The 18,420-nt window shown below is 38.7% G+C and overlaps 1 protein-coding gene across 1 annotated transcript in view; it reads right to left on the bottom strand.

Moving 5' to 3' along the window:
* The window catches only part of LOC121382243 (inactive polypeptide N-acetylgalactosaminyltransferase-like protein 5), a 30,191-nt gene that overhangs the window by 10,427 nt on the left and 1,344 nt on the right, over positions 1 to 18,420 (bottom strand). Inside the window, exons 2-8 of the mRNA XM_041511772.1 lie at positions 14,951 to 16,881; positions 11,444 to 11,597; positions 10,397 to 10,563; positions 2,933 to 3,097; positions 1,973 to 2,180; positions 1,367 to 1,484; positions 529 to 711 (exon numbers count right to left, since the gene is read on the bottom strand). Coding sequence (XP_041367706.1) covers positions 529 to 711; positions 1,367 to 1,484; positions 1,973 to 2,180; positions 2,933 to 3,097; positions 10,397 to 10,563; positions 11,444 to 11,597; positions 14,951 to 15,317 — 1,362 coding nt within the window. The 5' untranslated portion in view covers positions 15,318 to 16,881. The remainder of the gene's footprint in view (positions 1 to 528; positions 712 to 1,366; positions 1,485 to 1,972; positions 2,181 to 2,932; positions 3,098 to 10,396; positions 10,564 to 11,443; positions 11,598 to 14,950; positions 16,882 to 18,420) is intronic.

Here is an 18,420-nt window from a genome sequence, read left to right as displayed (position 1 = left end):
TCTTGAGCGCGCACGTGCGTGCTTGCGTGCTTGCGTGCGTGCGTGCGGCGTGTGTATATGTGTGTGTCACGACCCTCGAAAACCTTCCACTCCACATGCACCTGTGGCGGTGGGGTGGGTTGTCTACCAAAGAGTAAATAATCTGGGCACAGTAATATAGGGTCTTCAACAGCTGAACATAATCTGGACACAGTAATATTGGGTCTTCAACAGCTGAAAATAATCTGGGCACAGTAATATAGGGTCTTCAACAGCTGAAAATAATCTGGGCACAGTAATATAGGGTCTTCAACAGCTGAACATAATCTGGACACAGTAATATTGGGTCTTCAACAGCTGAAAATAATCTGGGCACAGTAATATTGGGTCTTCAACAGCTGAAAATAATCTGGGCACAGTAATATAGGGTCTTCAACAGCTGAAAATAATCTGGGCACAGTAATATAGGGTCTTCAACAGCTAAACAAAATTTGGAGATTACTGCCCCACTCCCCCTTCCTAGCTATAGCCCCGTGGGCTCATACTAACCCCAAAGTAACCAAAGTTTTTGAAAAAGAAAGGTTCGTATTCATCCAGCCACAGCTTAGCCACCCGATGTGCGTTCTTCCCTATGAATTCAGCACCAGCATTTATATACGGCGATTTGTCTCTGAACACGTGACTGACTCTGGAGCAGGGACTAGTCATGATCTGCCCGCCACACATCCATATCTGAAACCAAAGCAAACAACACTAAAATGTTACACACCTTTCTCATGATAGAGAATATTATATATTTGATTTAAAGTAACACATGCATACAGGCTACTGGTGTTTCCAAATTTTAAAAGGCACAAAATAGATTTAAATAAAATGAATGATCAACATCAATATAAAAATTCAACAGTTAAATAAAAACACAGTGTAAAGAACTGTGCAAAAATACAAATATCACAGATAAGTAATATTAAAATTTAGAATAAGTCGGCATCAATTGTAATAAACGTTTTGGATGGAATCGAAAGGATTAGATTTAAATACGAATAGTCGTTAAATGTATGGAATTACTTTGCAGCACAACCGATATACTTGCGTTCTGTGCTGTTATTGTCTAAAAAATATAAAATTAATTAAAGTACAACATACCCATAGAGTGACATTTCCAAAGCTTTTACTCTTAATACTACTATCAAACTTTAATGTACACCAAGAAACCCCAACAACATTTACTAACAGAATTTTAAAATGTTTTAAATACAAATAAACAAGATATTGTTCCTATTTTTAAAACATTTACTCCATACGCAAACACAAACGTACACATACACACATGCATGTACAAAAGCATGCACACACAAAGGCATGCACACACAAAGTCCCTAATTACTCTGAGAGAGATTTCCAAATTTTCGCCACCCCAGACTTCAAATCCTGGATCGTAACTACCAATACTAAAGAAGAACTCCTTCGAAATTGCAAACAGACCGCCGGCCATCGTGGGAGATCTGCAAAGAGCAACGTGTTAACTCAGTAATTCTCATATTTATAAGTATATAAAAATGTGACGAATGATAAATTTCACACACCAGTAACCTCATAAAAACTCTCCTGTCCCCGTGGAGGGCTGTCATAACTGGAGATAGGAAATAAAGTTGTTTTGTTTAACAACACCATTAGAGCATATTGATTTGTTAATCATCGGCTATTGGATGTCAAACATATGGTAATTTTGACACAGTCATAGAGAGGAAACCCGCTACATTTTTCCATTAGTAGCAAGAGGTCTTTTATATGCACCATCCCACAGACAGGATAGAAAATACCACGGCCTTTGATATACCAGTCGTGGTGCACTGGCTGGAACGAGAAATAGCCCTTCGGCCTATCAACGGGTTCGATCCCAAACCGATCACGCATCAAGCGAACGCTAAATACCACTGGGCTACGTCTCGCCCCCTAACAGTGATGAAACCATACCAATCGCAGCGCTTACATGAAAGGGTCGGCTGCGGACTTCCTCATGGCGGCTATTCGGCGTGGAACTCGGATCCACTCGAACGTCATGCTTTCTATACTGAAGCCGCCGAGGTTGTTGTCGGCGCCAACGATGTGGAAGGTGTTCTTGTCGATGATGTCGATGATCGGCGTCAACACACTACTGGAGTTCTTGTAGATCTCCATCACAAGGGGCTCCAGCCATCCTGGAAAGGGTAACTGAGTGAAATCTCATCGGAGTGATTTAATACATGGGCGGGTGGATAAAGAAAGGTGCAGGGGTGCGCACCACATTTTTAAACATAGTGTAGATATCACTTTTAATGTACTGGGCCAAAATATATGGTCCTCTTCTAATATTGTAGATATATCATATGAAATATGTCATCCATAGCTTAGCGTACTAAGCATTTGGCACTTTTAAGAAAGACGTTTCCCCATTTTGATGTATTTTAACCAAACTGTAGGATCAACTTTAGAAACTGAATATGCTATGTATATAAATACCATGAGTATAATTCACCTAGTCCTACACTGTTGGTTTTAAGCAGATCGCTACATGATCCTTGTGAAATAACGATAGCATTAAAATTTTCATTAATAACGGAAGACCAGCCGCAACAAACGTTCACTGAAATAACTTTCTACTTAAACATTTTCACCCTACTCCCACCCCCCACCCCCCCCCCCCCAAAAAAAAAAGGAGAAAAGGATTAGGGTGTGCGTGTGAATGCCTGTATGTGTATATATGTAGGGAGGGGCAATATAATTATTTTATGGATAGCAAATCTGCGTTTTTTTGGTGTTTTTTTTTTTACATAATATAATTTTATATAGTGTCGTGGAGGGAGGGTTGAACAATATTACCACGCATCCCCACCCCTCCTCCGACCTCGATCAGTTCCGCATGAGCTTTAACCCTACAAAGTTCAGTACAATGTAACTAGTAACTCCGTACCTTCAGCACACTCGCAGTGTGAATCAAGAAAGACTAGAATTGGAGCCGTTGTCATGGAGACGCCCAGTAGACGCGCACGTACCAGCCCGAGTCTGTGACTAGATCTCACCAGCTTTACCTTGCTGTAGGACGCTAAATACGTGTCCAGGGAGTCCTGCAAGTCATCTAGATAAACACACAGATATGCAAATAAATAATAGATGGATAGATGAATGGATGAATGGATGGATGGATGGATGGATGCATAGATAGATGGATATATGGATAGAAAGATGGATAGATGGATAAATAAATAGATGGATGGATAAATGGTGAGTGAAATGGATAATCATGCAGACAGGTAGGTAGGTAGGAAGGTAGCTGTTTACCTGCCTGGCTGCCTAGATAGATACTCACCCAGACAGACAGAAAGAAATAAAGACAGAAAGACAGACAGGCGGCAAATAGAGAGGTAGACTTACATATATACAGATAGATAAATATATAGACAAACCAATATATATATATATATATATATATATATATATATATATATATATATATATATATATATATATATAAATAGACATATGGATGGATGGATGGATGGATGGACAAATAGACAGATAGACAGAGATAGATAGATGGATATATATATATATATATATATATATAGTGACGGACAGACAGACAGATAGATAGATAGATAGATACGGTAGATAGATAGACAAACATAACTCTCTTAATACCAATGCTAGAGTATACCATGAGGCCCACGTGAGCTAGAGAACTGTGTGTCTCGGTCCGAATTCAATAACTCACAAAAGAGCTGTTCAGTGGTACATGTGAAAAAATTAGTCTTTCACGTCAGATTGTTTGTCTCCCCTAAATAACTCTCAAGCCAAGGACCACTCCAAAACGTCTGTGATAATATGCACATAAGACATCAGCGTCTTGTCTTATTCGTAAGATATAGTTTATGCAATGACTTCGAGTTTCTTCTCTCACTATCCAGACCAATTTAAGTGCCACAATTACAAAATGTTTAATACTCAATAACTATTAATTAAACAAATTACCGATTTATCGCTAAACAAACATTACTTTCCTTTCCTAATATGATCAGTATTTGAACTTTGAATTGTAATATTGACCTGTCACGGAAGAGGTCAACTCTTTCACAAATACCTGGATTTAAGCTGCTGTGAAAATGTCAGCTTAAAAGATGTAATTTCTTTGCTGAAAATTATAACCTTGTCTCGGTCTTAAACACGAACATCCTGTTCAGAAGAACGTTCTTTAGGTCTGTTATCTGTCTTCGGCCCATTTCCAGGGTGTGCCCGGCAGACACGTGCTTGAACCTTCAGCGGATGTAGTTAATCATGTGTCAGATGTTTGAATCCTACAGAAGTGGCCGTTAGATACACCATTTGGAGCGGAACGTAGCCCAGATGTAAAACGCTCACTCAATGCGCGGTCGATCTAGGATCGATCCCCGTCGGTGGGCCCATTGGGTTATTTATCGTTCCAGCCAGTGCACCACGACTGGCATATTAAAGGTCGTGGTAAGTGCTGTCCTGTTTGCAGAAAAATAAATATAAAATATCCCTTGCTATATGGAACAAATGTAGCGGGTTTCCTCTAAAACTATATGTCACAATTACCAAATATTTGACACCCAACAGCTGATGATTTTATAAATCAATGTGTTCTAGTGGTGTCGTTAAACAAAATAAATTTTAACTTGATCACAGGCAGAAGGGTGTAACGATGCATCGCGCTTAGCTACTCAAAAGAATTTAAGGGTCAAAAATTTATAACCAAATAAGTTTCAGAGTGTATTAGATTGATGATGTAAACTACACCAATTTTTTATTTTATTGTTCCATATTTACAAAAAACCACAAATAAACGTCACTGTATACAAGAAAGTCACATGACATGCTGTCAAAGTTGAAGGTTGTCAAACATGGATTTTACACATTAGAACATTCGTTTAATAGTGTGTGAATCCACCCCTGGCGCGAATACACTCGACACATCGTTGCCTCATGCTGTTGATCAGACGTCTGAAGAACTCTTGGGGAATGGCCTGCCACTCTGCCATAAGAAGTTGACCCAGATCATGAAGGTTAGCCGGAGGGGCATGGTTATCCCGAACTCTCCTGCCTAATTCGTCCCAGGCGTCTCTATTGGGGCCAAGTCAGGCGAATATGCTGGCCAATCCATCCTGGCGATACCTTGTTGTCTGAGAAAGTCCGTTACCACCCTGGCGCGGTGGGGTCTGGCATTGTCATCCTGCAGAACTGCCCCGCCGCCAATCTGCTGAAGGCCTGGGAGAACCAACGGCCGGATAATCTCATTCAGATAGCGGATTCCATTCAGATTGCCATCCACCACATAGAGGGGGGTCCTGTGGTGGATAGAGATGACGCTGCCACCACCGAACCGGTGACGTTGTCTAACGTTAACGTCAGCGAACCGCTCCCCAGGACGTCTGTAGACACGAACCCGACAGTCGTTGAACTGGAGTCATCAGTGAACATCACTCGACCCTACTGAACACGTTGCCACCGCAGATGAAGCGTGCACCAGTGACGTCTGGCCGTTCTGTGACGTGGTAGGAGTGGTGGTCGAACAGCCTGGCGACGGCAGCGTAGATTATTGGCTCTCAGACGATTGCGTATGGTTTGATCAGACACTCGAGTTCCAGTCGCAGTCCGCAGATTGTCACGTAATCGGCGTGCAGTGGTTGTGCGTTGACGTAGAGCCATATTGGTGATGTAGCGGTCCTCTCTATTTGTAGTGCTTCGGGGTCTTCCCGAACGTGGACGATTTCGAACAGAATTCGTTGCTTAGTACCGTTGCCACAGTCGGCCAACGACACTCTGACTGACACCAAGTCTCAGAGCAACATTTCTTTGCCTATTGCCATCCTGAAGCCAAGCAATAGCCCTTCCTCGATCTTCGATAGTCAGTTGAAGTCGTACCATTGTCGAATTTGGAGTGTGCACCATACACGAACGCAAGCTCCAATTATACGGAAATTCAGCATTGGGAACATGGAATACACGTGCAAAGCGTGCAAATGAAGCGCTTTGTGAAAAAGCAAGTTATGGGCACTTAGCAGACCTTTCGCTTTCGCCCTAATTTACGTGCAAATGTAAGCATGTTTTCGCCATTAGAACTAGTCGACAGTGCCAATGACATTGGATTTTAATTCATTTATGGGTTGCTTAGACCCACTTTCGTCAAAATGGAACAATACCATGCGTGACATTATGGTCTAGCTAATATAATTGACATTCAGAAAATAATGTCGAAAATATCGTCTGACTCTTAAATTCTTTTGAGTAGTATATATTGTGGCACTGATAGTTAACGTCCCGACGGCAAAGCATCGATTGCAGACAGCCGTATCGACAAATATCGCGATTGTTGGTTGCATTCGTAATAAGCAATGCTAACTTATCATTCACTGTAATTTAGGTCAAAATTCTAAAATGGTTTGATTAGATTCCACCAAAAGACATAGCAACCCTTTTAAATAGTCTGGTAAGAAAAGTGTCCATATCTTTGAATGATTCAAAGGCAATGCAACAATACCAGAAGTGTCTTGAAGAGACGAGCACTCGCAATTGATTCTTAACTTATCTTTTAATACTGACATGGGTCAAAGGTGTCTGTGATGGATACCTACTTTAGTTCCTAAACAGATGGACTGCGTTCAACCAGCCAGAGCGGAAAAACGTCCGCCAGACTGGTTTAGGCGCCTCACGTTAAACCTAATAGCCACGTCGGGAACTAATCAAATAGTTCGTGAATGTTAGCGAGACGTTTGCTGGCTGTTCTGCCAAACTAAAAATGGACCATTCGGGCATAGATATCAAAGTAGTTTTGATATTTACTAATCTCTTTGTAATTTTCGTATGAGTACAATTAACCGAGTGCTAAGGGAAGACGTTCGGGCCATTACGTAGTACCAGGCTATAATTAGATATAACCATTACGTAGTACCAGGCTATAATTAGATATAGCCATTGCGTGGTACCAGGCTATAATTAGATATAGCCACTGCGTGGTACCAGGCTATAATTAGATATAGCCACTGCGTGGTACCAGGCTATAATTAGATATAGCCACTGCGTAGTACCAGGCTATAATTAGATATAGCCACTGCGTAGTACCAGGCTATAACTAGATATAGCCACTGCGTAGTACCAGGCTATAACTAGATATAGCCACTGCGTAGTACCAGGCTATAATTAGATATAACCACTGCGTAGTACCAGGCTATAATTAGATATAACCACTGCGTAATTCAATGCACTTGCTAGTGGGCATTTACCCCCAGCCACCAAGGCTAGAACGGAAATCTAATTTATCAACTTTTTTTGTCTGGGAAAGGTGGACTTTCTGAATTTGATAAAGGTATGACTTGTATTATACGCTTACAATGGAGTTTCGTGATTTTATGACACTGAGGGGTTTTTTTGGCAGTGTAAATGGGATGAAATCTCCTCGGGAGTGTCTGTTCTCCTACAGACGAGGCACTAGATAGAGATTCATAGAATCAACCACTATTTTGTCAAATGCCCATTCGACTCCGCATTGTGCAGCAATACGACCCTGACCACGGTTTTGTCGTTCAGATTTTATAGGTGCTCAAACTAACTAATAATATTAGCATAAACATAAATAACTTTCGTTGCAATTTCCTCACTACGTTTCGGCGGTATCCTGTCACCTTCATCAGGGGATTTTCGTACAACGTCGTATTTGCCTAGTTTTAGGCAGTACTTTCACGGAGTTTTCACCAAGGTGCTTTTAATTAAAAAAACCCCCAACGTGACTAAATACATATAACAAAGACTCAAGAATCACGAACGAACTCGTGTTTTTTATTCCAGAAAAAAATAAAATTTAAATATTGAGACGACGAAAACAAATGGACTAAGGAAAGGTTTTTCTGTGTGCCGGCTGTGGTCAGAGGTGTTAACGTCAATACCGTCTCAAGCACGATGTTTGCGACGTCAACAAATCGTTTGTGTGGTGAAATATTTAACATGAGCGCAGGAAAATGGCTAAAATCGCGCCATAGCAGAGAGTTGAAGGGTAATATATAAATTATATTTTCCCCTATTCTACGATTTATCTTTCTTCTTCTCTCTGTTCCACAGAACATTTATGATTTTTGTAGGCGTTTTGTTTACTTTCTATTTTACAATTTATTTGATTTCTTTTGGAGATTTTGTTTATTGTTGTTGTTATTAGCTTTCTCTCCAATTAAAAATGGATTTTTTTGTATATATGCACTTCGACTCATGTAGGCGTGCTTGAACCTTACTTTGATAAAAACATGAAATTAATTCGGAATATATTAAACCTACAGTCTCGATATATTGCTTTATTATCTATCCACTTTTAGCAGACGTTAATTTAGGTTAAATAAAACATCTCTCTCTCTCTCTCTCTCTCTCTCTCTCTCTCTCTCTCTCTCTCTCTCTCTCTCTCTCTCTCTCTCTCTCTCTCACACACACACACACACACACACCGATACACATACTCACCTCTCAAAAAACAACAACGAACTATCACCACATAGACAGGACAAATGTTCCAAATAGTCACGAAGAAATGAAGCATTAGGCAGTTTTGGGGTAGTAGTTGTAACAAGCTTATTTCCAAACTTTCGTTTATGGTTTTAACCTTCTAATTAGCGAAATCAAAATGGTCGCCAAAATGGATTTTTCTTACATATTGTCATTTCTTGATGCCATGTTTGCCCATATTTTTACATTTACATCCAGTGTCCATTGCAGTTGACATGTCGTAACAGTTAGATTGACTTCATAAACAGTATCAGAATGGTCAAAAGGCTCTACTTAACATTGTTTATTCCAAATGTTAACATAGTAGTTGAAGTACCTTTCTAATTGGACAATGCAGATGTGGTATATACAAGGACAACACAAAGGCTATACTTGTCTTGAGTTGGCCATATATAGACATACACTTTTATACTGCATTAACATTGACTCAGTTATTTTAATCAATGGATTTGCTGTATTCTCAGAGTGCAGTACAACTCGTATGACCTTCTACAGTAGAGTTCTGCATGCAATTTGGCATGAGCAGTAGACGACCTCCTAGTAGGCATAACAGATAGGGTCATAGGCATACCAGATTGGGTCATCAGAATTAGTTGTAACTTCTCTCCCTGCTGTTCCTAACACATATTTTCATCAAAGACATCTTCGACCATATGCCATCTGAACCAATAGCGTCACTCCTGCCTTTTCATGCATACACAGGGTATGACACTATTTTTATATGCACCCACACAAAGCGACACACGTGAGGATGACGTTACAGACGACAACGGAAATATTTGGATCATGTTGACTCTGTAGAGATGGCTCACGGCATCATGTTCTCCGCAGCAGGAAACACGGAGGTCATGGTACGGGCCCTAATGTATGAGGCCTGCTACTAACTGGGCAGGACTGTAGTCTATGTTCAACCAATATAGCATTTTAGGGCAGTTAAAATAACATTACCAGCACTTACACATTCTTATTTCTGGACCTTTCGTGTTTGTAATATGTCTCTGACCTTGGTTCTAAGGTACGTGTTATGAGTTATTACAAAGACTAAGCATCCTCAAAACAATGTTACATTGTTTTCCCTAGCTTGTTTTATCATGGTGCGGCACCATGCCTCAATAGCCTAGCGTCATTTTGTCTTAATCAGCGCCATGCTATCCTGATATTAAATAGTTAATTCTAAAATTGCCTTTATGAAAACACTCTGTATTGTCAATTAATAATATATCCATGTTATATATTTTCCCATTCATTCATTAAAGCAAGCCCATTAATTACATTTATTTTTATTTCAATTATTTTTCTTTTGTCTTTAATGAAAAAAGTGCCCTGAAAATACACCAAATGTGTTTAGTCTACCACGCCTTGCCCAAATGTCCAAAGAAAAGAAAATGTATATGTGTAGATTATGGATATTCTAAACAGGAAACAGTACGTAACATTTTAACGGCAAACAGCCTATAATAATAGACTATAGGTTAAAACCATGTTCCACCAGTGGCAGTCCTCAAACACTAATGTCTATGTCTTTAATTTTACTGTTAGACTGGAGTGATCGCAAACAATGTTTCATTTTATTATGACCCTAAAATTTAAAAATAAAAGGTTACAGACACTATGTTGTTAAAATAATGTGAATGTGGCGACCATCCTGTCTTTTTTACATTATAGAAGCCAAATAACTGAAAATTCAGCTTTAAAGCTTTCACATTTTGGAAAAATTCACCCAGTCTAACCCACCCACTAAAAAAAAAAAAAAAAAAAAAAAGGTCAAAGAAAAACAAACAAACAAACAAACAAAAATGTATGAAAACAGCAGTGGGTTATGTTGTTTGGTTTGCAGCTTCAAGCTTTATGATGAACAGAATTGGAAACTTACCGTTAGCGGAAAAGTCGTCGATTAACAGTATTTGTTGAAGTAGGTGGTCAGGGGTTCTATCAAGAACGCTATGCACTGTCCGCAGTAATGTAGACAGAGCCTCGTTGTGAAAACAAATGATGACGGACGCTGCGGGGAGGTCGGACGGATACACTCTAGCACGACACCTAGTTTCAAACAAAATTAAATTATATATATTTATGCGTACACACGTGCGCGCGTGTTTCTGTTGGAACAGCAGCAAGGAACTTTAATGATAACTAATTTGTTACTATCCTTTAAAAAGGAAAACGAAATCTTGTTGGGGTCTTATTTGTATTTTGCAATAATGGGGAAACCGTTTCAAATTCTGAAGCTTTTAACGCCATGCAGAAATTCAGACATTAGTGTGATAAAGTTTTATAAGCACGGATCCAAAACTCTCGAAACCAAAACTTACACAAAATCCTGTTGCTAACCTTTCCATGTTTGTTTCTTTCTACATAATTCGAAAATCTCGAGTGTTGTCCCGAAAAAAAAAGAAAAGAAGAAGAAACCTGCAAACGAAGCTGAAGAGACTTCCTCTAGCACTTCTTAACAACATCCTCCTTCACCCCCAAACAACAACAACAACAAAACAAAAATACCCAAACAAAAACAACACCCCAAAACAAAACCCCCCAAAAATCCCCCCCCCCCAAATACAAACAAAAAAACCAACAACAACCCAACAAAAAACAACAACAACCACAAACTCAAACAAAAAACACCCACGCCTCAGAACCCCCCAAAACCCCCAAAACAAAACAAAACATAAACATAAACAAAACAAACAAACAAACCCAACCCTCAAAGAAAAGACCAACCAACCAACTAAAAATACCCTCCTCTAAAATGATTATTTAAGCTAAAACAAAACAAAAGAAAAACAAAAGCAACAATAACAATAAGAACAACGAAAAAACCCCCAAAACAACAAAACCCCAACAAAACCCCCCAACAACAACATAAAAAAGAAAAGAAAAAAGAAAACCCCACCAGCAAAATAGACAAATTACTACGACTTACGCCGATGATCTGAAGTCTGGCACTGTTCTATGGAGTGAGATCATGTCGGAGACGTACTGGTTGAAGTTGTGAGACGACCAGCCTTGTTGTAGTCGTTGTTGCTGCTCTGCCGTCAATTTTTTTTCATCCACTTTAACTGGCATACCCCAGGCTCCTTCAAAGACACGCATTTTATTTCATTCTGCAGTCACTATAATTATGTATTGTCAAGATATGACGACTAGATACATTTCTGTATTTTTGGTCACTGACAATATAGGACCGAATTTACAAAGCTTGTTTTGTCCCAAGACAGGCGTGCGCTACAACAGCTTGTTCTGAATGTGCACGTTAAACACTCTGACCTGACCTGACCTAAGCCTGTTTTCCTTAGATGTAGGAGTCTAAGCATTGTTAATGTATGTAGTTACACGCGTGTAAGACATGAACATGCTTTGTAAATTCGACCCATATCATATTGGGACGGAACTACGTTTACACTACTTGTGATGAGCAAAGGAATGTTGTATTGTTCAGTGTTATTTAATTGTGAATTTCCAATTGATGGTTTTGATTTATAAAAAACGTTTTGAAGAAACAAAACAACTTTTAAATATAAGAAATGAATTTGTATTACCCTGATTAAGAACTATTTTGTTTTGGTGTATAGATATTGTAGGACAATGCATTCCACACATGTTGGCATACTATTCTGGAAAATGGTGTAAAGTAGTGAAATAAAACGGTTTATTTAATTAATTTTTCATTTTAAGTGTATTGCGGAATGGATATGTAAAATAATTGGTTACTGTCTTAAGATATCGGCTTTATCGAATGAAAAGTACCGCTTGACAGATCTCGCGGCATTCGCCATTCTAACCGTCGCAGGATAAAGCCGATATCCTAAGACAATGACCATTTATTCTCTATAATAAATTTTAACATACCATACCAATACCAAACACTGTTTACGTGCCTATTTTCAATTAGTTTTTAGGCACGTTCATTCCGGGTTCATGCCTGTAAATTGTGATATATCAATCAACCAACTGACTTGTGCTTACATCCACTGAAGGTTTAAGCACTGCTATCTTGGACACATCATCCGAGATTCCCAAGTGGATGTCACCAAGACAGGGGGTGGGTGGGGGTTAATGGAGGCAATAAAGCTATGGAATTAACAATTTGAATTAGAAGAGAAACTCCCCTCAAAAACAATTATTTTTAATGCATCACAATAACTAAATTTAAAATTAGAATTGAACCAAAATTATTTGCGTCAGGCCTAAATATGAAATGCTTTTGATACATGTATGTCAACTGATGAGCTGTAAATGCTCAATGCTTATAAAAAATTAAAATAATCGATTGGGTTCACCTTTTGGCATGACCAGTGACTGAGGTTGGGACAAAAGGGTATTTACCAAATTGTTATGGACAAATTTATATTTATTTCAACATTTAACGAACATAGTGGTTGAGCCATCGGGTTTAATAGCCGATGATTAATTAATCAATGTGTTCTAATGGCTGGTTTCGTTACACAGAATAAACTTTAACAATCGGCCTTAAAGCTGTTGGATAACATATTTATACACCTAAATCGACGGCGTGGTGGTTAAGCCATCCATTGGCAATTGGATTCGCATCCCGATACAGGTGTAAAACAAACAGATAGTTCTATCGGGCCTTAAGTTCTTAGGAAACATAGTTCTACCCGAACTTTTATACCTAGTTTTATTTGTTAGCTTTCGCACTTAATTGACCTGCATTCTAGCACGTGATGTTTTTTTTAAGAAACGATATTCTATGCAGAACTTTCATACCAGGTTTTATTTGTTAGCCCTAGGACTTAAATTTCGATTAGAAAGAACAATATCACCATGGGATTAAGATACCATTATTCATTGTAACATATCTCATGCATACTATATAATCATTATATAAACCTTCACTGATTAACTGTGAATCATTAAAAAAGTAAGTGAATAACTTAGAATATGTCCACAAATGTGTCTAACTCAATTTTGACAATCGTGGCTAGAATTCTTTTCTAGATATGATTATTTATATCATAGATATACTCACTTATATTCTAGATATACTCACTTATATACTAAATATACTCACATATATCCTAGATATGCTCACTTATATCCTAGATATACTGACTTATATTCTCGATATACTTACTTATATACTAGATATACTCACTTATATACTATATATACTCACATATATCCCAGATATGCTCACTTATATTCTAGATATACTCACTTATATTTTAGATATACTCACTTATATACTATATATACTCACATATATCCTAGATATGCTCACTTATATCCTAGATATACTCACTTATATTCTAGGTATACTCACTTATATTCTAGGTATACTCACTTATATATATTATATATACTCACTTATATCCTAGATATGCTCACTTATATCCTAGATATACTCACTTATATACTAGATATACTTATATTCTAGATATGCTCACTTATATCCTGGATACGCTCACATATATCCTGGATATGCTCACTTATATCCTAGATATGCTCACGTATATCCTTGATATGCTCACTTAAATACGTATGAGATAGAATCTGGGCTGGGAGAACTATTCGTACGGATTTATATTCCGATTACAGTGGTCTCCACCCAGAGTAAGTAATTTAAACCGGATTGATATTGCGATGTTTTGGTTTTCCACGAATAGGCTACGCACCTTTAATCATGTTCGCGACTTGTAAATTTCGCGAATAACAGTGTATATGGCGTACGCGCGTGATCTCTACCACTGATCTGGAATCGGCCCTATCAATGAAAAATATGTACATAGCACGCTACCTCCAGCTGAAAAATAGTTTCTTGCTTAGAATATTTCACTTCTGTGTATCCGGTGTGTTATGAGTTGTTTTAAACTCACGGTAGTGTTTTCGTGTGATATGTTGGCGAAAGGCAAGGGCGGACTAGAACACTATTTTAGGGGATTAAGGGTAAAAGGGCACTTTGGTGAAAATTGTACAACACACTATTCAAAAGAAGAGCAGTTTAAATTTTGTAGGGGGTGGGAGCTGGTTGTAGGAAAGGAACATCTAAAACTACGGTAATTTGGTGTCAAACGTATGATTATTTATACATTTGTCAAGGAAGAGAGAGAGAGAGAGAGAGAGAGAGAGAGAGAGAGAGAGAGAGAGAGAGAGAGAGAGAGAGAGAGAGAGAGAGAGAGGGAGAGAGAGAGAGAGAGAGAGAGGGGGGGGGGGGGTAATTCGCTACCGTCACATAGCCTACTTTTACCAATAAAGCAGCAAGGGATATTTTACAGGCAACTGTGGTACACAGGTTGTTACCAAATGTATACGTTCAATACACACACGTGTTTCCGCTAGTAAAATGCCCCACCAGCTGTTCAGGTCATTAATAAAATTCCAAAGCTATTTTGCAATAATATTTCTAACATAGTTTTAGAATGGTGAGAGTTATAAAAAAAAGATTACAAGCCACATAATAATTACTTACCTGGGCCCATGTTTGCTAGTAAGCGCTGTCTCTTCTCAGATTTGTGTTCTCTTGTGGATGATGATATTATATCCAGATTCTGTTCCACTAGATCATTACGTATATTCCCGTTTATCCCAGCAACAGACTGTATCATGGAAACTTTTACTTCATCTGGTGCTTTTATACTGAGTTTAGCACGACTTTTGATTCCATTCTTTCTTACCAACGATCCATTTCTTTGGCGCGATTCGAATTCAGAACGCGAATTGATATCGTAGTGTAGAGGAACTACAACGAGAACAGCCAACCATGTTATAGGCGCTATCAATAAAACAGAGTAACGAAGTAGTCTCTTCGGCCGCAGTTTTCTTATTATGAATGCCATGCTTGATGGATATTGGTTGACAGCCGATATTCACAGTTCACTAATAATCCACATGGTGCCAGTCAGGTGTCCTCGGATTGCTGCACTTGAACTCAAGTTTATTATACATATGGTCTTAGAACACCTGCATGGAAAATGATCAGTTTCAATTCCCCAGTAATATAGACAGACTGTTTAAACTCCCACACGTGAAACTGATGGTTCAAATACATATACGTAGGGAATTTTATTTTTTTATAAATCCCAAGAACATGAAACTCAAAGAAATGTGACAGATTTCGTAGGCAGACCTATTCATAGTAATATAACGCGCATTCGAAGTCCATTGTCCGTAAGGTCGAATGTATCATATAAAAGGTGGGTTTTTTTGTTGTTTTTGTCACTGAGATTTTCACTAAGTGTTCCTTAATCAATCAGCAGGAATGTCTTCTTTTGTGAATATTAATCTACTCCCACGTTTAAAAGCATGGCAGTTTTACAGGTCATGCACGTAAACGGTTAACCAGGTAAATATAGCGTCATGTTGTCAAACATTTCATCACTCTATTTTCCATTTAATCTGTTCTAATCAAGGAGCACCGTAGTTATACAATTCAAATGATCTTAGACTGACACTTGTGGTTTTCTCTTCACAGTTTTCTTTCCTAATTCCCAGTCAAATTTCATATTTGGAACAGTAGTTTCGCTTTAAATTTCTTTTTTCCTCGCCGTTTTCTTTTGGATTGTCTGAACAATATTCTACTTTTGAAAGTATCATAACTTAGATGTTCCTATACCAGTGGAGTATTTCTTAAATACTGATATAGCCGAGAACCTTTCTGAGAGTTTATGAAATTTGTCGACACTTTTAATCATTTGTTCTTTACTAACTGGAAGTTCCTGTTCATTGTGATGAATGGAAAATATTTGACTGTTTGCGTTGTTTGTGGAGGCACACAACAATTTGCGAGAGTAACCTTCGATGTGTAATTATCCGCGACGCGATGTGTGACCAGCCTATGATAACAAGTGTTCGACACCAGTGGAACGTGCCTGCCTCCGTTCTACGACCCTTGCCACCTCCCGTCACAACGCCAAATCTTGAAATACTCCCTCAACTCGTGAAATGTTAGCACATAAAATAAAAACCTCTAAACGTTTTGTGGACTTTTTGTTTTGTTGCTGATCTTTATAATTTTCAAAATTGAATATACACGATGGTAAATACACAGACGTATTATTATTATTATTACACGCAGTTTTACGCAGATGCAATTATTCACCAGGCAGAAGACTTATTGGCACAGATCGTTTTTGATAGATTGATTATTCACCTTATCAGCACGTGAATTTAAAAAATGTGCAGAAGTCTAATCCAGCAATGTGTTAACGAAATCGCGGGAAACCGAAGCACATTTTTTCGCGTTGCAGATAAAAGCGAACGGCATCACAGGATTTTGTACCCTTCGTTCATGGACCCTGAGTAACATCTCCTGGGGGTTGTTTTTCCTGAACACACAGTTTTGATTGCACTTCCCGACGACTATGTCCACTGCAGCCGAGTCCCACTCTGCCCACCTGCCTCCTAAATGCAAGAAAAAAGAAGAAGAAAGAAACAGAAAAAAGGACATTGTTTTAATTTTTAACAATATTCCCATAAAGCCTAGCCTTTAGACAGGAAATACTAGGTCAATGCGGTCTTCGATTCTCAAATATTTGTTTTATACATGGGGATAGATAAAATATGTTTCCCGAATTCAATACAACTTGATCGTAATCCATGTTATCCTCACCCCAGCCAGAAAAGAAAAGATCTGATTGATTAATGATAAAATTAGCAATGTATAATAAGTAGGGACAAGTTCAGCCAGATCGAGCAAAAGTAAAGCACCAACCTATATTCTATGCTACCTGTCACCAGAAGCGTACGAGACAGGAGCAGGGAGGTGGGGGGGGGGGGGGGGGGGACTGCCCCTCACCCCAATGCAGGATCAAAACTTATACAGATATTCGGGCAAAATGTGCTAACCTGAGACCTTGTCACCATGTATTTCCATCATTCTACACTCAAAATGTGCTAACCTGAGACCTTGTCACCATGTATTTCCATCATTCTACACTCAAAATGTGCTAACCTGAGACCTTGTCACCATGTATTTCCATCATTCTACACTCAAAATGTGCTAACCTGAGACCTTGTCACCATGTATTTCCATCATTCTACACTCAAAATTAGTTGTAATCCATGTACAAGTGCGTAGTGATTTATTTGTAACCTTATATAGCTGTTTGGCAGTAATGCTAATATAAATAAATGTTGTTATCAAGATTCAGGCATTTTCGTTTAATTCGGGAAAAAGCCAGACTGCCCCCTCTCCACCTACAAAAGGGAAGCCCGTACGCCTATACCTGTCACCCCTACTCAGGCTCTTGTACAAGGGTGTGTGTGTCTAGACTGTGGTAGATCCCGGATAATAAGCGTCTGTACAAATAGTTCACACTGAAGCGCAAACTGTACCCATTAACCAGAGACGATGACGTGCTGTGCTCTGTTATTAATCAAAATGTGCAGTTATTTTTTGCCTCCCCCAAGGGCCCGGAACAATGCACGACAGCGGTGTATATACAGGCATGAATAAAAAAATATATACGTTGATGCACCTAGAATATTTTTAACAGGCGAGCTTCAGGTGTTTTGATTAAAAATTATGGGTAACCTTAACTAAAATGTGTTTACTACGTCGTTAAAATTAGGAACGCAAATTAAATCATCATCATCATCATCGTCATCGTCGTCGTCATCATCATCATCATCATTTTAAGGGAAAAAGAATCAGTTTATATGGAAAAAAAGACCTAACACCGACAGAATTACGTATGTACTTGAAACTGTAAGAGGAAAACCCGACACTAATAGACTGCAGTAGTCAGTTACTTAATGCACGAATGGTGTTCATTTTCTTTTTATTAGCAACAACAGTTCGGTTTTCAGCATTTTCGCAGACAGAGGAACATGAACTTGGTGTCTGGTGTGCTATTCTTATGAAGCGGAGCGACCTCATGTCGTTTCGCACATCCATGAGATATATTTAGGTGATGAGCTAATAATAATAACAAACTTACT

This window comes from Gigantopelta aegis, chromosome 9, assembly GCF_016097555.1.
Source record: "Gigantopelta aegis isolate Gae_Host chromosome 9, Gae_host_genome, whole genome shotgun sequence".
NCBI classification, from domain to species: Eukaryota; Metazoa; Mollusca; class Gastropoda; order Neomphalida; family Peltospiridae; genus Gigantopelta; species Gigantopelta aegis.
This window is presented reverse-complemented; position numbering and strand designations above follow the sequence as displayed.